At 35.6% G+C, this 21,180-nt stretch overlaps 1 protein-coding gene and 1 pseudogene across 5 annotated transcripts in view; both read left to right on the top strand.

Annotated features, from left to right (window-relative positions):
- The window catches only part of LRCH3 (leucine rich repeats and calponin homology domain containing 3), a 160,344-nt gene that overhangs the window by 115,637 nt on the left and 23,527 nt on the right, over positions 1-21,180 (top strand). For 2 of the 5 annotated variants that reach the window (XM_027845195.1, XM_027845199.1), the window contains exons 11-15: positions 1,999-2,050; positions 2,459-2,608; positions 5,340-5,387; positions 7,140-7,193; positions 20,207-20,278. In XM_027845195.1, the coding sequence (XP_027700996.1) occupies positions 1,999-2,050; positions 2,459-2,608; positions 5,340-5,387; positions 7,140-7,193; positions 20,207-20,278 (376 nt within the window). The remainder of the gene's footprint in view (positions 1-1,998; positions 2,051-2,458; positions 2,609-5,339; positions 5,388-7,139; positions 7,194-20,206; positions 20,279-21,180) is intronic. The other 3 variants (XM_027845196.1, XM_027845197.1, XM_027845198.1) reach the window with 3 other exon arrangements.
- LOC114030494 lies at positions 13,188-15,066 on the top strand (annotated as a pseudogene).

Raw genomic sequence — 21,180 nt, 5'->3', positions numbered from 1 at the left:
GTCAATGTAGCATTTCAATATGTGTGTATACATATATATGTATGTATGTATACACACATATACAGAAGAGAAGTTTCAGAAGAAGACACAGACAAGCAGCTTTGAAACATTTTGAATTGATAATAGTCATTTTTAGAAAAATAATTGTGTTGATTTTGAGAGAGCATAATTTTTTTTTCAACAAAATTATATGATAGCAAATTAAGACATATTTCACATTTGACCTTCACAGCAGAACCAACTTGCTGTAGCTTCTCATTAGATTTCTTGATCATTAATCAATCTGGTGCAAATTTCAGGTTTTAGCTGGAAGATTCAGGTGGAAGCTGGATGGTCTGTCCTTCCTCAGGCAGCCATCTTGTCCAGAAAAGAAAATTCCACTCTCCATTGTATATAAGCATTTGTTTTTTGTTTTTTGGTTTTGGTTTTTTTTGGGGGGGGGGGGTTGTTTTGTTTTGTTTTGTTTTTTTTGAGAAATCCGGTGGTATTTGTTAAGGCGAAGGCTTCTGGCAGGTAGTCATGCTGAGTATTTAAAGTTTCAAGCTTTCCTAGAGCATACAATTCCTTATCCTCCCTATGAGACATGTCTTTTATCCTAATACAATTTACAGTCTAGGTGGAAATATGTTATAAATACTGCAAAAAGCAATTTTTTAAAATGTCATATTTGTGATTTATTGCCAAATCAGTGACATAGATAAGTGTCATGAATTTCACAGAAGAACTAGATCACTTTATACTGGATTGTCTTTGAAGGTTTCATGGAACAGTGGAGGCTGAGATTGAAATATATTTCATTATTTTGCTACCTTATATTGTCTATTAACAGTTTAGGGAAATAAGCTTTATTAGAGTTCAGGGACAGGACATTAGTATAGCCTTGGAGCACTCATAAAAGGGATGGAACTTGAGGATGGGACTTTGAAATATGGAGGGAAGGGTACAGACATTTTACACGAGGAGTATTATGTTTAACTTGGAGTCAGCAGTCATTGTATGTTGAAGAGACACACTGAGCACACTGGACCAGGAGGTTTACTGAAAGGTTTTTGAGGTGTAGTAGGTGATAATATTAAACTGGAGGGGACTGGCTCAGGAGAGCCTTGAAACCAGGCTAAGATATTAGAATCCTATCATGTATGCATTGACAGATCCCTTGGAGCCTTGGAGCAAGGGAGTGACTTGATCACTGTAAAGTAACCCTGATTTCTAATGGTTCAGGGTGATTTAGTTATAGTTGTGACAGTCAGGTCCTAAGTAGCATGATAAAAACTAGGAAAAGTTAATATTCTGAAAACTTTTGTCTTCAGAAAAACTAATAAATTACAGTTTTACAGAAAAAAGACAGGTGCTAAAGGAAAAGAAAAGAAATCACTTACATTGAGACTCCAATGTAAAAATTAGAATTTTTAAAGTACCAGATTGCTTCCCTTTGTTAAATCAAAATCAGCTATATTTTCATATTCTACGGCTAAATTGTGTTCTTATACATGACAGAGTTTTTCTATTGAAAACCAGAACAAGGTTAATAAGAGTCATTACCATGTTATCTTGTGGGCCAGGTTTACATCTGCAAAATGGTCTTGTGTATAAAAAAATCTTGATTTACATGCATCTCTGTGGTTCATTCTGGTAAATAATAGCTATCTATGACATAATATATGTGATTAAGTTTGGAAAAAGTTACCTTAGGTAACTGTAGTTATCTATAGTTAACTATATTTGGCCCAGTGATATAAATACTGTTTAGCAGACAGTACATTGATCAGTGATATCAAATAACATGAAACATGAGTTAGCATCAATTATTGGTTTGGTTTGATTTAATGATGAGCTCAGGTTTATAAAATGTAGTTACTCTTACAATACTGACCACACTGTTGTAGTTTACTGATAACAGTCTACTGGAAGGCTGTCTTTGCAGTATATTAAAATTATACATGTCACTTGAATCTGTATTTATTTAGTTACCAAAAAGTGTTTCTTTCTTTTAATCAGGATTCCAGTTGAAGCATCTTATCTTCTAACACTGTCACAGAGTCACAGTCAGGTAATTTGCTGAGTGGTAGAGCTTTTTTTTTTTCTTTTTTTTCAGGGAAAAAATTACTTTCTTTTGTGTTATTAAACCAGTTGCCATTGGTTTCTGGATATATCTCCCTGTTATCTGTTTGTGAGCTCACACAAGTTATGTATGTTCTATGGTTTTACATGCAAACACTAAAGTTAATTAGGCATCTCCAATTTCTAGCCCCTTTCAAAACTGAAAACTAGCCTTTTCCCCTCTGCTTATTTCAGTCCAGATCAACAAGATGCAAACCATAGAAAAGATTGGGAATACGACTTTTTTAAGGAATGGTAGATGACAGAGAAAAGCACTTTTGGCTGCTCCTTATCTCCTGTTGTGAATTCAGCCTTAATCCTACCCATTTGCTCATGAGGAATAACAATGTTTTTATAGCTTTCACAGACAGACACAGAATTTCACCGGAGACGAGAGCAGTTAGTAGAGCGTACACGGAAAGAAGCACAACTTGCTGCCCTGCAGTATGAAGAGGAGAAAATAAGGACCAAACAAATACAAAGAGATGCTGTTTTGGACTTTGTCAAGGTGAGATCTTTCAACCAGTGTTCAAAATTTTACCTAGAAGTGCAGAAGCATATGTATTTCTGATACTGTCAGTGTGGATTGTCCTCTGTTGGTATTCCATCGGGTAAATTTATTTTATTTTGATTTTTTTGCCCTAATTAAAAGTAATTACTCACTGAAAATGTGGGTTGATAGTGATTTGTGGTTTTGTGAAAAAGAATTTGAAAATCCAGCATCACTTTGGTTTTTATTTTCTCCTCTTCATTTATTTATTTGTTGATTGGTTGGTTGATTTTGTGGATTTATTTTTTACTTGTTTTTAGCATATTTTAGAATTTTGAGTTCCAAATTCTCTCACTCTATCCAGCCCCTTCCCCACCCACTGAGAGGACAAGCAATATGATACCCATTATATATGTGAAATGCAAAACATATTTCCATATTAGCCATGTCACACAAAAAGCAAGAAAAATAAAGAAAGTTAGAAATTTATACTTTACTTTACACTCAGTTCATTGCTTCTCTCTGTGGAAGTGGATAGCAGTTTTCATCATGAGTCCTTCCAAATTGTCCTGGATCACTGTATTGCTCAGAGTCTAAGTATTTCACAGTCAGTAAGCATTATGATACTGCTTTTACTATGTACAATGATCTTCTAGTTCTACTCACTTTATTTTAAAGTTCTACTTACTTTATTTTGCATCAGTTCATATAGGTCTTCCCAGGTTTTTCTGAAACCATCTCCTTCACTGTTTCTTGTAGCACAGTAGTATTTCATCACAATGACATACCACAACTTTTTCAGCTATTCCTCAATTGATGCTTATCCCCAGTTCTTTGCCACCGCAAAAAGAGCTGCTCTAAATGTTTTTGTACACATAGGTCCTTTTCCTTTTTCTTTGATCTCTTTGGGATATGTAGATCTAGTAGTGGTATTGCTGAGTCAGAGGGTTTACACAGTTTTATAGCCCTTTGGGCATAGTTCCAAATTGTTCTCAAGATTGGTTGGATGTGGTTCCCATGCTTCATCATCTGTCTTCTGGAGTCATGGTTGGTTATTGCATCAATTACCGTTCTCAAGTCTCAAAGTGTTTTGGATTTTCTTTTAATTTTGTAGTCATAATATAAACTGTTTTCTCTCTTCATTTCACACATCATTTCATGAAAGTTTTCTCTAAAATCATCCATTTAATCATTTCTTCTGGTACAATAATTTTCTATTACCAGTACCCATTTAGTGGGCACTTTCTTAGTTTCCAATTCTTTGCTGCAACAAAAAGAGTTGCAAGTATTTTTCTACATTAGGTCCTTTTCCTCTTTTTTTTAATGTCGTTGGGGTGTAGGCCTAGTAGTGTTGTCACTCAGTGAAAGATTATGCTCAGTTTAATGAATTGAGTGTTCCAATAATTCCAAATTGTTCTGCAAAAACATTGGTTAGACCAGTCCACAGCTCCACCAAGAATGGGCTTGTCCCTCCATATCCCTTCCAGTAGGTACCATTTTAATCTTATCTTTGCCAATATAATGGATATGAAGTTCTACCTCTGAGTTGTTTTGATTTGCATTTATTTTTGGAGCATTTTTTTCATAGTTGTCAGCAGCCTGAATTTCTCCTGAGAGCTGGCAGCTAATATTTTTTGACCATTTACCTGTTGAAATGGGTCTTCATAATTTGTTTTTTATTTTTATTTTATTTTATTTTTTTTTTTTTTTTTGCTGTTTTGGTGAGGCAGTCAGGGTTAAGTGACTTGCCCAAGGTCACACAGCTAGTGAGTGTGTAATGTGTCTGAGGATAGATTTAAACTCGGGTCCTCTTGACTCCAAGGCTGGAGCTCTATCCACTTCGCCACCTAGCTGCCCTTGGGTCTTGATAATTTGAATCAATTCCCTATGTATCTTTGATATGAGACTTGTATCAGAGAAATTTTCTGCAAAGATTTTTTTTTCCGGTTTACTGTTTCCATTCTAATTTTAAGTGCCCTGATTTTGTTTGTACTAAACAAAATGCTTATATAATTGAAATTGACTATTTTATCTCTTTTGATGCTCTCTGTCTATTGTTCAAGAACTTTTCCCCTATCCATAATTAGCAAAGATATTTCCTTCCCTGTTCCTCTCATTTATGATATGACCTTTTATGTCTAGGGCATGTATCCATTTGGAACTTATTGGAATATATGACATTAAATGTTGGTCTAAATCTTATTTCTACCATACTACTTTCTAGTTTTCCCAGGAGCTTTTGTTGATTAGTAAGTCCTTCTAATTGGTTCAACTGACCACTTTTTGTATCCCTTAATTAGTATCCAATATTCTTTTTTTTTTAACTTATTTTTTATTCTGTATTTAGTGAACAAAAAAAGGCAGCTAAGTGATGCAATGTATAGAGTGGTGGGCCTGGAGTCAGGAAGACATGAGTTCAAATTTAGCCTTGGGGGCAGCCAGGTGGCACAGTGGATAGAGCACTGGCCCTGGAGTCAGAAGGACCTGAGTTCAAATGCAGCCTTAGACACATAACACTCACTAGCTGTGTGACTCTGGGCAAGTCATTTAACCCCAATTGCCTGACCCAAAAAAAAATAAAATAAAATAAAATAAAAAATAAACCTGTGGTTTCATTGGTATAGGGAAATCCCCATCAGAAAACTTCCCCCACTAGTACATATACACCATAATCAGTGCTTTGTGATGAAGATCAAAATTTCTCTTTTGTAATTTACTTAGTCCTAACAAGTTCTATTTTTATTTATAGCAAAAAGCATCACAGAGCCCACAGAAACAAAGCCTTCCTGAGAGTGAGGTAAGAGAGTAAGATTGTATCATGACATTATCTTTGAAATTTAATATTATCTCTCAGATGATGGAGTTTATTGTTATTAATAGTTTTTTCTCATCAAAATACTGTCATTTTTTTCCTTTATCTCAAAACTTCATGTGTTCTGTCCATCTACTTCTGTGTAATTTTTTTTTAATCACATACTATCTTTCCTTCACTGATTATTCCTTGTTTGTAAGTTAGTGTTTCAGTATTGAATAGGCTGTTTACTTTATATGTTCATGTGTGCAATTTCCTGACCTTGTTAAGAAGTCACTTAGTTGTTTTGAACTAATTTTCTTTCTGATAAGATTGTTAAAACTTACATTTGTTTTACCAGTAACATGTTCCCTCTACAATGCCATTTTATCATTCCCACTGTATGATCCTCACCCTCTAGAAAATTTATGTGAAAATGTGTCAAGTAACAGAAACAAGTTCCAATTTGTACTTTACTTTTGTAAATTAACTTATTTATGTGATGAATGTGTTACACAGTTAAATGCTTGTTGAATATTGGTAATGAGGTAAGCTTCAATGCATAATATATTTAAAAATCATGCTTGGACTCAAACGTGATAGAGAATTTGTTTCCAGTCAGATAATTATCCATTATGCATCGTGTCATGTGTACAGGACCATCCTTGGAATCTGCAAGACCTGGATTCAAGTCTTGCCTTTGACACGTCTTAGATATGTATTATAGATCTGCATCAGTGGAAGACATTATCTGGAATAATAATGAATTAGTGGTTCAGACCAAGAAAAAGAAAAGATGTGGTTGTTGTTATTTAAATCTTCACTGGGTACCTGAACATCATTTCATTTGATTTTTTTCTTTTTTTCTTTCTTTCTTTTTTTTTTTTTTTAAGTTTTTAGGGAATTGGGGTTAAGTGACTCGCCCAGGGTCACACAGCTAGTAAGTGGCAAGTGTTTGGTCTGAGGCTGGATTTGAACTCAGGTCCTCCTGACTTCAGGGCTGGTGCTCTATCCACTGCGCTACCTAGCTGCCCCTTCATTTGATTTTTTTATATTTAGGCCTTTGAGTTGGCAGAGTATCTGAAAGAGAACACAGAGTTATAACTCCAACAGAGCTTTAAAGCACTTATAATCCATATTCTTTCTTACCTCCCTTCTCTTAAATATTTTCTTCTTTCCTGATAACATATTCATAGGTTATTTGAATTTTCAAAAAAATTAAACTGCTTCTGGACAAAATCAAAAGAGAAAAATACCTGGAATTTTGATTTTCAAATGTATCTATCCCAAGTGTTTGAGTACTTGACTCCTATCATCCTGGGTTTTCTTTGAGAAGCCTAATTGACAGGCAACTAACCTCACCATGAGTGGGGCCAGGATTTCTTCCTAGTTTCTGCCTCTTTCTCACCAAGTAGGCATGAAAATGTCACTGTGGTGCTCTGTGCTTCTGCTTTCTCTTCTTCGTAGTGTGAACTGCCTTATTTGCTTCTCGCTCACAAAAGATTTTAGGTGGCATATAAGCTGTTTTCATATAGTAACATTTGCCCAGTGAAATCCAAGCATTAATAACATTTAATAAATGTTTGTTGATTAATTGATGTGAATGGAATTCCAAGGCAGTGTGAATGTGGTACTTTGCTAGCAATCTTCTCATTACATCTTATTAATATCTTCTTCTAAAGTGTGATTTTGTTTATATTATCTTCTGCCCTTGCTGTATATTGTTGACATTACTTCATTTTTCTCCCACTTCCCTAGTGTCCCTTTCCATCCAGAAGGTCTCAACACACTGATGATAGTGCCTTGTTAGTGGTAAGAACCCTGCACGAAGTACAATTTTTACACTTCTGAGTCTAGAGGACATAGCTTGTCATAAATATACACTTCCCTCGGAAATATTCCAAATAACATAAAACATGATGGCCTTCAAAGTAATTTTTTCCTCAAAAAGCTGTAACTCTTCATTTATATCATGTCAGTTTAGTTTATATTACCATGTACTACAGCCATGGTAAAAATAACCTTTTCTCTTTCTTTAAAAGTTAACAATTTAAATTGGGAACTGAATAATTTCGTTCTTGAATGTTGCTGGGAAATAGCTTTGGTTTCTAAGTATACATATTCTCACCTCATTAATTGTTTCATCATTAACTTTTGGTCCATAAACCATCTGTTTTAAATAAATTATTTTTCTGACGTATAGTTAATTATAAAATTAGATATCTGCCGACTTGTTCTTAAAAACCTAAGCTATGTTGATAATAATTCTCTTGTTTTATAACTTTAATATATGGATTAGAAATCCAGCTTACCTCTTAAATCTTTTTGAAGATTAATATTTCCTTCTACTTCCTGTTTTATCATCAGAAAATTTGTTCAGTCTTCATTAAGGTCATGAAATCATCACTTTTCTGCACCCTGTGAGGACGAACCTATTACGAATTAACTGTCATGTTTTATGTTATCTTATTTGTTGCACTAGCTTTTAAATTTAGCACTTTAGAAATCTGGTGACTGAAGCAGTTCACTGTCCTCCTTTACCTTTCAAAGTAATGCTTGATTCAACTTCCTGGCCTTGCATGGAGTGACTGCATGCTTAAGTTTGAAATTCTTATTACATTTCTCTGCCATTGTTAAAATTTCTGTGTGTTCTGCAGCTGTTGTCCATTTCAGTTTGAGAAAGATGAAGCATTTTTTAACTGGAAAATCTTCTAATAGATCTCTCTAAAATTTTGCTAAGGTTTCCTTGGTATTAAATTTTTCGTTTGGTATTTCTGACACCAGAATTAATTATTTTTTCATTGAAATGATAGCAAATATAATAGATGACTAATATATTATAAAGATTTGGCTTTCAAGTTCATTGTGCCCAAAACCTATCTTGTTTGATCTAAAATAGTGAAACTAGAAAGACTTTTCTTAATACAAGGTACTTTTTAAGTTGTTAATAATTTAGTTATTGATCTAAATGAGTAACTCACTTAATTGGGGATCTTTGAAAGGAAAATCCCAGGATGACTGACCAGAGTTCTAGTTTAACCCAATTTCAGTAATATTAGTAATAACAGCTGATATTCATGTAGTGATTTAAGGTTTGCAAAGCACTTAACTTTTAACTATTGTCTCTTCAGATCCACACAACAACCCTACGAAGTAGATACTGCTGTTATCCTCTTTTTGCAGATGAGGAAACTGAAGCTAAGAAAGATTAAGTGAGACATTGCTAGTAAGAATAGTAGTAGGATTTGAACTCAGGTCTTCCTGGCTCCATCTACATCACCATGGTCTATCCATCAAGCCATGTAGCTGCTACCTCAGTATTATGTAGTATAAACCACATGACTATATATTTCTGTAATTTCTAAGTGCATTTTTCTTGTATGTTAAAATTTTTCTGGATTGCCTTAACCATTGCTTACTAAATTTAAACAGAAATCTCTTAATCTCAGGTTAGAGTGACGCCTAATAAAGACGTGTACTTCTCCTGCTCTATCTCTTACTTTTATTCTACTGACTGTAGCCAAGATATCATAAAGTATACAAACGGTGGCTTCAGTCGCCTTTTTCTTCTCTTCTCTCTCCCCACTCCATCCAGTGATTTCTTGGTGGCCTAATATCCTATTCTATGAAGAAGTGATCTGATAAAACTTCTTTATACAACCAGTCACTGACCATCTTGTTGCCTGTGAGAAAAGAAAAATGACAAACACTGGAGAAGATGTGGGAAAATTGGAACACTAATGCATTGTTGGTGGAGTTGTGAACTGACCCAACCCTTCTGGAGAGCAATTTGGAACTTTTCCCAAAGGGCTATAAAACTCTGCATACCCTTTGATCCAGCAATACCACTACTTGGTCTGTATCCCAAAGAGATCATAAAAAAGGGAAAAGGATTCGCATATACAAAAATATTTATAGCAGCTCTTTTAGTGGTGGCAAGGAATTGGACATTGAGGGGATGCCCATGAATTGGGGAATGGCTGAAGAAGTTGTGGTACATGAATGTAGCAGAATACTATTGTGCTATAAGAAATGATAAGCAGGAGGACTTCAGAAAAACCTGGAAAGATTTACGTGAACCGATGCTGAGTGAAGTAAGCAGAACCAGAACACTGTACATAGCAACAGCAACATTATACGATAACTGACTTTGTTAGACTTAACCTCTTCTCAGCAATACAATGATTCAGAAATTCCAAAAGACTCATGATGGAAAATGCTATCCACATTCAGAGAAAGAACTATGGAGAGGGGCAGGTAGGTGGCGCAGTGGATAGAGCACCAGGCCTGGAGTCAAGAGAACCTTAGTTCAAATATGGCCTCAGACACTTGACACTTATTAGCTGTGTGATCCTCGGCAAGTCACTTAACCCCATTGCCTGGCCAAAAAAAAACAAAAAACAAAAACAAAAACCGTGGAGTCTGAATGCAGATCAGAACATACTGTTTTCACTTTTTTTTTCTTTCTTATGGTTTTTCCCTTTTGTTCTGATTTCTTCTTTCATAACATGACTAATATGAAAATATGTTTAATATGATTGTACATGTATAACCTAAAAAAAAGAAAAGAATATGCCTGTGAGTAAAATCAGAATGACGCAGAGACCCTAAGAAACTTAGGTGCAAAGTATGTTACCATACATAGAGAAATTTTTATGATACTAGTTAACTATTCTTTCAGTTCCTACAGTATGATGAACTATGCCTGATGTAGTGGAAAGGGTATAGTACAAAGTAAATATAATATATGCTGTCTTCCCTCAAAAAGTTTGTAACACAAGGGTGATCCACAAGTTTTAGTACAGTTTTAAGCTTTCAAAGTTTAAAGTAAAATTTTTGGGACATCCTTTATATTGGGGAGACAACAACTAACTGTTAAACTTTTGATGTTGGGTAAAAATGAAATAGGAATTAAAAGAAGGGAGAAACAAGTATAGACTGAATTAGTAGAAAGTTTTGTAGAGGGAGGAGTATTCAAGAATGACAAGGATTTTGACAGATGGAGGAAGGAGAGCATTCCAGGAACAGGAAAAACAGAAGTAGAAATGAGCAGTGGGTTGTTTAGGTGATAGTAAGGAAGCCTGCCTCAGTGCAACAGAAGGTACTTACTGGAGAGTAATGGGAATTAAGATTGAAGTATCCATTGGGACCCAATTACGGTGGACCTTGAAAGCCAACATATTTTTAGATTTGATGTAGTAGGCAGAAGAGAAACATTTTAAGTTTCCTAAATAAGAGAGTGATACCATGGTAATGTTGTTTTAAGAAGGTAACCTTTAACGGTATTCAGAATAAACTAGAAAAGAGAGAGCAGGGAGACCAATTCAATTAAACATGTATTAAGTACTTTGTGTAAAGCACCATAATAGGTGCTGGATATGCAAAAATAAAAACAAAACAGCCCCCGTCTTCAAGAAGCTTACATTCTTGGGTCCTGGGGAGTGGAGCGTAGGGCACAACATGTACAGGTAAATAAATATAAGGCAACGTGAGGAGAGAGAAAATGCTAAGAACTGGCAGAAACAGGGAGTGTCTCACAGAAGGTGGCATCTGACCAAAGCTGGACCTTGAAGGAAGATAAGGATTCTGAGAGGCAAGAATGAAGAGGAAGCTGAGTGGAACATGCTGCTTTTGTAAATGCCCAGGGGAAGGTAGAATGTCACATTGGTCAACAGCTAATAGTTCAGTTTAGCAGCAGTACAGTCATATTGCACTAGTAATAACTCAAGGCTGAGAAGTGACAGGACAAGAAAAGTGGAAGGATAATGGAGCAAGGGATTCCAGAATGGAGAACAGTGATCCTGCTTAACACTGAAAGAAGAAAAGTTGAGTCCAGAGCAAAGGAGAGGGATTGTAGAACAGCTCAGGACTGGTTTGGAAGCTGTTGCAATAATCTAGATATGTGAGGAAGAGTCCCTAAAATAGCATGATAACATAGGAATTAAAGAGGAGGAATGAATATGAGATGTCTTTTGAAGAACGGGATTTGGTGACATTAAATGTCAGGTATAAAGGAGGAAAGATAAACCAAGGTGACATTCTAGCTTTTGTGACTGGTAGAAATGGAATAAATGGATGAGCTCACTGAAGAGGTTAGCATACAGAGAGAGGAAAAGCCTGAGCCTCGAGGGACCTACTCACACTTAGGGAGTTCAAGAAAGAAGAGTAGACAGCAAAGGAGAAGGAAAAAAGATTGTCACAGAAATAAGAGAAACCAGGAAAATGCAGTAATACAGAATCATTGAATAATAAATCCAGAAAGGACCGTAAAAATCAAGTATCTCAGCTTCTTGTTTTTATAAATGACAGAACGGAGGCCTAGAGAGGTTGTGACTTCCCCAAGGTTCTGCAGCTAATTAGTGACTAATTAATGACATAATTAAGACTAGAATTCAGGTCTCCTGAGTGTATATTTTAGTGATTTCCACTAATAATAATTAAACACATTTATGTAACATTTTATAGTTTATAAAATGCCTCCCTTACAGCAACCCTGTAAGGTAGGTAGTGCAAATATTATCTTCCCCATTTTACAACTGAGCCAAGGGAGATAGAAAAGAAGATGATAATAATAATATCAAATGATGTCTGTCTGTATTGTAATATTTACACATGTATTGTCTCATTTGAGATTATGACTAATGATGTAGAAGGTAGAACCAACCGTGTAACTCTGATTTTGCCTTTTGTCTTTTCCAAATAGAATGATATTTGAAATGTGTAGGAAAGAATATAATGTATAATAGGGGTTAAGAGGCAATGTGAAATCATTTAGTTCCTTTTGAGTTTAGGACACTAGAGCAAAGGATGTGATTACTGAGCTCTTCTGTCCGTGATTCTTTGGTGATGGGGAATGGGTGATGTGTCCCAAGATTAGAGTAAAGCAGATGTCCTGATTTTCAAAAAAGAGGAAGTAAATAACTCTGGGCCACTAAGTCTGATTTGCTTAAATGGGTGTACTTTATATATAGGTAGGTGGTACAGCGGATAAAGTGCTGGGTCTGGAGTCAGAAAGACCTGAGTTTAAATCCAGCTTCAGATACTTACTAGTAGCTGTGTAACCTTGGACAGGTTACTTAACCTTTATCTGCCTCTGTTTCCCTGTCTGTAAAATGGGGTTAATAATGACACCTACCTCATAGGGTTTTGAGAAGGATCAAATGAAATAATATTTGTAAAGCACTTAGCGCACTGCCTTGCACATAGTAAGTGCTTAATAACTGCTAGCTATTTTTATCATCATCATCATCATCATTTTTATTACTTTGCACTTATAAATTATTGTAGATCCCCCCCATACATTTTCTAATACAATGTTTGAAATTAAAATTGTGGAATATAAAATTAAAAGGATGGTTAGCAAACATTTAAAAAATAAAGGGGAGTTCACAAAAAGCCGGTGTGACTTCATTAAAAACATCTAAAAAATAAAGGGGAATTCATAAAAAGCCAGTTAAAAACTTCATTAAAAACAGGTTGTGCTAGACTCACCTCATTTTCTTTTTTGATAATATTACTTGAATGTTATCGAGGAAGTATTGTGGATTACTTAAATTTTAGCAAAATATTGGTCAGAGTCTCTTATGCTATTCTTGTGGATACGTGAGACTTAGTGTGGATGACAAGTCAGTCAGATGGACTTGGAATGGGTTTTTCCTACCTGCCTTTCCATTTTTATTTCATGTTACTCTCACACATTTTGTTTTCTGGTAAGATTTGCCTACTAACTTCCTATGCACAGCATTCCATCTCCTCCCTCTATGGGTTTGTACAAGTGGTCCCCCGTATATAAAATATTGTTGGTAATTCATCCCTTGGCCTCTGTTCTCTGAGCCCACAGAGGAAGGCCCCAGTCAGAAACTTAACATATCTGTTCTCAAGATCCAGGCAAGAGAGATCTTCAACTCTTGTGATAACTCCACTGTTGAAGTTGATCTCTACACTGCAAAAAGGAGTCTTCTGAGCTGCTGTGCCCAGTGGTGCTTCTACCAGCATCTGTGAAACCCTGGAGTTCTGAGATAATAATAAGACCCCTTACATAAGGAAAGTTGCCTCAAAAGCAATTTAGCACATCAATAAAACTATTGCTGCAACCCTGATAAGCAAGAAATTGAGTGTTGTGAAGCATGAGAAGACTAACAGATTGATGCTAGAGATGGATAGAACTGAGAATAAATTTAAATTTGGGGCAAATGCCATATTGGGAGTGTCTAGCTCTTTGTAAGGCTGGAGCTGCTGAAAAAAAAAAAGTGTCCCACTGTACCACCACATTGCTGACCTTGCAGGCAAATAATGAAGTCATTTTGCCCATTCCAGCCTTCTTTGTGATCAACAGTGGCTCACATGCTGGTAATCAGCTGGCATTGTAGGACTTCATGGTTCTCTTTGTTGGAGAAGCAAACTTCAAGGAGGCTAGGGTCATAGGAGCTGAGATCTTCAATAACCTATAGAATTTGATTAAGTAGAAATATGGACAGGACACCACCAGTGTAGTTGATGAGGGTGGCTTTAACTTCTAACATCCTGGAGAATAAAGAAGCTCCGGAGCCGCTAAAGAATGCTGTTGGTTTAAAAAAAAAAATGCTATTGGTGAGGTGGCTATAAATCATAACAAGACATGGATGTTGCAGCCTCAGAATTCTTCCAATCTGGGAAATATGACTTGGACTTCAAGTCTTCTGATGACCCCAGCAGATACATCTCCCTTACTGTACTTGGGGACCTCTATAAGACCTTCATCCAGGACTATACAAGAGCATCTATTGAAGATCCCTTTGACGAGGATGATTGGGAAGCTTGGAAAAATTTCACTGCTGCTGCTGGCATCCAGGTGATAGGGGATGATCTCACAGTGACTAATCCCAAGCACATTGAAAAAACCTGAAACTGCCTTCTACTTAAAGTGAACCAAATTGGCTCCAGGCATGCAAACTGACCCAGTCTAATGTATGAGGAGTAATGGTTTCCCATCATTCTGGGGAGACTGAAGATATCTTTGTTGCAGACCTGGTGGTGGATCTCTGCTCTGGGCAGATCAAGACCAGTGCCCAAGGCCTATCTAAGTGTTTGGCCAAGAGTTATACAATTATCAGTCCTGAGGAAAACCTGGGCAGCAAGGCTAAATTTACAGGAAGAGACTTCAGGAACCCTTGGGCCAAGTAAGGTCAGTGGACAGGAGGGCCCCAGAAATAGTAGACACTAGTCACCTGAGTAGACGTCTGCTTTTTTCCTTAGAATGGGCAGCTACAAGTATAAGACCAGATAGACCACACTGTCATTTATTCTCTCTCTCTCTCTCTCTCTCTCTCTCTCTCTGGCAGAAGCCTCTGCTACTTTACTCTTTTCTCATTTCCACCTTTCTGTGATGTTCTCACTGCTTTGTTAAAACTGTCTCATCAGAGATTGTACCTGCTCACCTGGCATTCTGTTAGAAAGCCCTGCTTTGTAATCTTGTGACTTGTCTAGAATGACCACCCCTGTATGTTGATATGTGGAGCCATATACTATGGTTCGGTCCCTTAGTGGTTTTTATGTGCAGAATAACTTGGTAACCTCCTCCCCCAAAAAAAGTATAGTTCAGATATCACCTCCTCCATGAGACCTTTCCTGATCCCCTTCAATTATCATTACTCTCCCTCTTAAAATTATTTTGTATGGGGCAGCTAGGTGGTGCAATGGATAGAGCACCGACCCTGAAGTCAGGAGGACCTAAGTTCAAGTCCGGCCTGAGACCAAACACTTGGCACTTACTAGCTGTGTGACCCTGGGTAAGTCACTTATCCCCAATTGCCAAAAAAAAAAATAATATTTTGTGTGTATATTATGTTTACTTGTTGGAGACCTCTTCCCTCCAACCCATACACCCTCTAACACAGTAATTGTGTATTGGATAAATTTCAGAGTCTTGAGGAACTTGAATGAAGAAAAATATTACATCTCTATTTTCACTAACCTCCAACTGAAGTTTAGCTTAACAAATGAGATAATATATGTACAGTGCTTTGCAAACTTTAAAGCATTATATAAATGCTCACTATTTTAATTAGCATATTTAAAGGTAGAAGAGAAGAAATGTGAAGATTAGAGACTAAAAATTCTAGAGAGGGATGAGACAATCATTTGACCAACATCTTGAGGAGATGCAATAGGTGGAGATTGGTTTGGAAAAGGAAAAGAAACCTTTTCTTCTGAGACTGGTGGGAAGGATGAGAGAACAGATATGATCCAGTGATGTGCTGAGGTAGAAATGAGCACGCGTGCAGGAGCTTATCCCAATCTTCTCCATAGTCTGAGGCTGGATTTTCCTCTTGAGAAGAATGTTGTGAGAAGAGAGAGTTAGGTGAGGGGAGGTGAATTGATAAACAGAGAAGGGATTTGTAGTATATTTGGGATAAATGATGGTTGAATTGAAGTAAGGGGACAGAGAGAAGTAAAAGTATTGTAGTAAATTAAGTGTACCGACATTACCATCACTCTGGGGAGTTTTACTCTGCTACAAGCAGTAATGAGAATTCTCCAAGACAGTAATAAAAATAAAAGATATCTTTTTTCCCCAAAAGCAGATCTGCTCATACTGAAATTAGCCCAGGTTTCAAAGCAGGATCCAATGATAACCAAATAATATGTGTTTGTGGGAAGAAACATAACTGAATTATTTAGCATGTTCTCATGCCTCTTTAACACAGGGAATGCTGAACCTGGACCTGCAATCATTGTTTCTAATCAGAGATGGAGACACTGAACCTTAGGAATGTAGAAAGTTTTATAGACTTTCTTATTTAAAGTAATGGTTTAGCTCAATGCTGATTAAGTGATCATTAAGTCATTCTGGAAAGAGCTGCTACTTTATAGGAATTAAAATGTTTCTCTTTTTTCCTCAGTTATTCTGCTTCTTTTATTCTCACCTTTTCCAATCTCTTAATTTTTTTGCATTGATGCAACTGGAGATATTTCAGCTTGGAGAAAAGAAGATTTAGGGTGAGGATATGGTTGTTGTCTTCAAGTATTTGAAAGGCTGTTAGGTAGAAGAAATCAACTTATATCACTTGATCATAGCAAGCAGAACTAGAAGCAGTGAATGAAAGCTGATTTTGGCTCCATATAGTGAAAAACTTCTGTAAAATTATAGTGAAAAAAGTGAAATGGGTTGCCAAGGTAAAGAGTGACTAAAAATCGTAAAGTAAATCATTTTCAGGGATGTTGTAGAGAAGATTCCTGTTAAAGTAAGGGGTTGGACCTTAGTTTCCTTACGTCTGAAGTTCTGTGATTCATTGTTTGATTATCCCTCATCCTTGAAGTATTCAAGCAGAGGCTGAAGGACAGTTTCTCTTGCACTGAGAGGGAAGTTAGACAACGACCAGTAAGTGGCCTTCAAACTTAAGAACTCTTTGTTTTTGTGATAGGAGTGACCTGTGAAGTAGCATAGACAAATCTTCATAAAATAGTATAGAATATGAGTTGGCTCTTGAAGAATTTTGATGAGTAAAAGTGAGGGGAGAACATTTCAGGTTGGATAAGTGGCATAAGGAAAAGCACAGAATCAAGAAAACAGCAGTTTTTTAGCTGAAGCATAAGGATTGAATAAGATCTTCAACATTACATTAAGGTGTTTGGATTTTATCTTTTAGGCAATAGAATACCATGACCAGTTTTGAGCAGAGTAATAATTTTAACAGAGAGGCAGCTTGTCATAATGGATAGAGTTAAGGCTTTCAGAGTCTTGGGTTCCAATCAGTCCTCTCATACTTTGACCCTGGGCAAATCACTTCTCAGTGTCCCAAGCACTATGTTTTAGAGCTGGTACTGACTGTTGTTGGTAGAAGAAACAGCTATTGAGAATTCCCTATAATGTCGTACCATTGAAATCATAAGTTTTCTTTTTTTTTTTTAATGTATTGAGAGGCTTCTCTGCATAGCAGCTAGAAAGTTGACCTCAGTGTCAGGTAGACCTGAATTCAAGCCCTAACTAATCCACACACTGTGTGACATTGGCTGGGTAATTACTTCTCCGTGCCCCTGGTACTTCTCTAAAATCATACATTACGAAGCAGCTGTTGATCTGCATTGTTAGATGGAATTTCCTTACTGGAAGTTCCCTATACTAATAAAATCACAAGTCTATTCCCAAAATATGTAATCAGTATTTTTTTTTTTAGAAAGATTAACCTATAGTAGATTTTTACTTATCTAAATAGTAAAGCTCCATTTGGTGACTCAGTGAAGAACCTGTTGTCAGAAACAGTATCTTGATTCTTGCTACAAATAAAGTTATATTTTTGCCTAGTAAAATAAACATCTCATTACAATAGGTAGCATTTACATAGTGCTATTACATTATTTGTCCTAGAATAGTTATCTATAAAAGTCATTTTTACTTAGCTTTTTAGTGATATTGTCAAAGACGGCATTTATGAATTCTAGAGCAGATCTATTTCTACCTACTTACTTTTCCAGTGTTCAAGGAATAGCAAATAGTTCAGTTTGACAGATGAGTAGCTCCAGCCTATAGCTGTAGCTTACAACCCCTCTAAGATTTATAAATACAAAGCCCTCAACCGTTGTTTTGAAACCTGTACTCTGGTCAATCTGGACTACTTGCCATCCCAAACACACATTACACTCTGGGTTCCATTTATCATTTGGTAAATTTGTTGTTTAGGCATTCATTCAACAGAATTTTTTTTTGTCTCTGCATCTTTCCTCATGCCATTCTTTCTGCATAGAAATGTCCCCTACTTTTATTACCAGTTGTTGAAATTCTGTTTCTTCCTTAAGGTCCTGCTCAAATGCCTATCCCTCCTTCATGTCTTCTTTGATCACCTCAACTAAAAATGATTCCTCTTTCTCTATAATACTTTAGTTATACCATTTATGTAAATTAAATTACCTTTTGTTGTGGATATTTATGTAATAGCTAAGGATATAATGTACGTAAGGTTAGAAATTATATTCTTTATATGGTACCTTACTTATAAACACTCAAATATTTATTGATTGAATCAATTAAAGAAAAATTATGTTTGATTGTCAAATGGCACTTTAAACCCAGAGCTAGGCATACACACTTCATACTCTTCTCAGCATCAGTGTTAAGGACTGTATTTCCAGTTGAATGTATGGAATACCTTTTCAGCCTGGTAACAGCTTCCACCTGCAGAAGGAAGCTCTTTAGTAGTCTTATTCATAAAAAAAGTCAAATATAAATTAATTATTCCACCATTGCATTTGATGTCATAATTACTCAGCCATCCTCTCTATCAGTCTCCCCGGGAAATTGATACTTTGTAAGTTTGTATCAATATCTTAATGTAATACATGGACCCCATGCACTTCCTCTTCCCTCTCCTTTTTCGTCTTTTATTCTTGACCTTGGCTTTGTGCCTTTCTTTGTGTATACAACTGGCAGTAATGCCAATATAAATAAAAGAAGCACTAGGATGCTCAAAACAGGTGAACTGCATACTGTTGTTGGTGGGTTTAGCGTTATTACCTCATTCCTATTTCCTACTCCCCTATCTCATTATTTTGTTTTGTTTTGCATTTATTTCCTGAATTAAAAAAAAAAGCAACATTGAGCATGATCTAATGTTTTGTGAAGGAAACAGATTATTTTGGCAGTGTGATGGAGGTGATGAAGTCCCTTTAATTAAAAACATAGATTTATTTTATTGTTCACCTACATATTTTGAATAAGAGGCAGTAGTCTCACTTTTTTTCTCTCTGAGGGCATAAAAGGACATGAGTACATTTAGATATCCCATTTAAAATACTCTAGGTCTTTACCTTAGGATGGCTATCTGAAATGTATAATCCTAGTTTTAGATATTTTTAATTGAATTTTATCTGAGTTCATCATTTAAAAATTTTTATTAATTAGACTAATATTCACCTACTATAATCTCTTTGTAAAAAGTCTGTCTCCAATTTCAAATCACATTTTAAAAATGTTTTTATATACCTTATTATAGCTTAAATTTGAACATGTATTAGTTCCTGTCATTCAATATCCATAGCTATACCTATCCATCAGAAATATTCATCTATTAATAATATACAATGTAAATTTTAAATGTTTTTTTTTTCAACAACTAATGAGCAATTTTCAGTTCAAGGATTTTAAAGTTATGTAGCGGAATGCCTTCTTCTGTGTGTGTGTGTGTGTGTGTGTGTGTGTGTGTGTGTGTGTGTGTGTACCCATACATGCCCCTATTTCTGGAGCTCACAACACACTCTTTGTTTGCCTTTTAAAATTATTTTAGTTTTAACATAAGAAACTGGTCACTTAATAGTATATGTAGTTTTATCATTCCAGATTGTTTGCAGAATCATTCCTATGCTACCTTCTCACATAGAATCACATCTTTATTAGATTCAAATATAATTTACTCTGAATTGGAATTTTACTTAGTAATTTTTTATGTGCCACTTATTCAGCTAAAATTAGTTTTTAGATTAAATCCTTTTTTTTAATGTGATTTTGATGTAGTACATCACTGACTAAATTTCCATAGTTGTGTTATTAAAACCTGTTATGTTCTTGGCTGTGTTTCTATTCATAATGACAAAATGTTTTTCATGAAACTCTTTCCAGGTTTATTAAATACTGAAGTGTTACAGAATTAGGAAGATATTATGTTACATACAGTGGAAAATTTTCTTTTGTATTGAGTTTGGTTTGATTTGTTAACAAATACTCTCTTCCTGCCCTGTCAACATCTAAATAAGACATAAGAATATATAAATGACTTCTTCTTTTCTAATCTTGCTTATTTTACTAACATAAATGCTGCCTTCTTTTTATCTTTCTTTGCCTTTTTGGAATTCAGTCGATGTCAGGGTTGAGTCAAGTGGGCTGTGCTACTACCCTGCCTCATTCTTCTGCCTTCAGACCTCTCAAGGTATCTCATTACTATCATTCACTAAAAAATGAGGGTGGGGAATGTATCTTTTGTTTTTTGCATCTGTCCCAAGTTTGCCAGTGCATTAGTTCTAATTAAGTTTAATTTCTTTGTTTCTTTTAAAGTTTTTATTGATATTTTCTGTTTCTCATATCATCATATTTATCCTAAATATCCATCCCCCTCCTCTTCTCAGAGAACCATGCCAGATGACAGTGTATTTTTTTAAGGGGGGGGGGCAGGAAAGTCAACACAACTGATGGATACTTTGAAAAAGTTCAAAAATATTTGCAAAGTGCAAGCCCTGTAGAGCTCCCACCTCCATGATGGGGTAGGTGAGGGGAGTCTCTTCCCATCTTTCTTCGACTACTATTTGATCTTTATGATTTTTGTTACATTTACTTTTGTGTGTGTATCTGTTTTTGGTTTTGGTTTTGGTTTTTTTTGTTTGTTTGTTTGTTTGTTTTCATTTAAATTGTTAGGTTTAATTTCTAATTAATATTTTGCTGCTTTTTTCAGTCTTTTCATATTTCAAATATACTTGGTGGCTACATTAGTTCTATTAGTGTAGAGTTTTTCAAATGGCATCTGATTATCTTTTAAATAGATTCTTTTGTTATCAGTAATTTTGTTGCTTTGGTAAAAATACGAAATCAGATTAATAACATCATATTTTACATCTTAGAATAGTATACTTTATGGTGCTTCCCTCAACCTAACAATACCAAAGTTTTCCACAGAAATACTAATCCTATAAGGAAGAAAATGACTTAAGGGATTATCTATACTACCCTCTACCCCCAATCAGAACCACTATTAATTACAGAAAAATAATAATCTGCTATTCTATTTTTAAAGAACTGCAGGGAAGGCAATTCTACAGATTTTATCAATAATCCATA

Source organism: Vombatus ursinus, unplaced genomic scaffold (assembly GCF_900497805.2).
Source record: "Vombatus ursinus unplaced genomic scaffold, bare-nosed wombat genome assembly UNPS02014959.1, whole genome shotgun sequence".
In the NCBI taxonomy this organism is placed as follows: domain Eukaryota; kingdom Metazoa; phylum Chordata; class Mammalia; order Diprotodontia; family Vombatidae; genus Vombatus; species Vombatus ursinus.
Note: the sequence above shows the minus strand (reverse complement) of the source record. Positions and strands in the feature narration are given on the sequence as shown.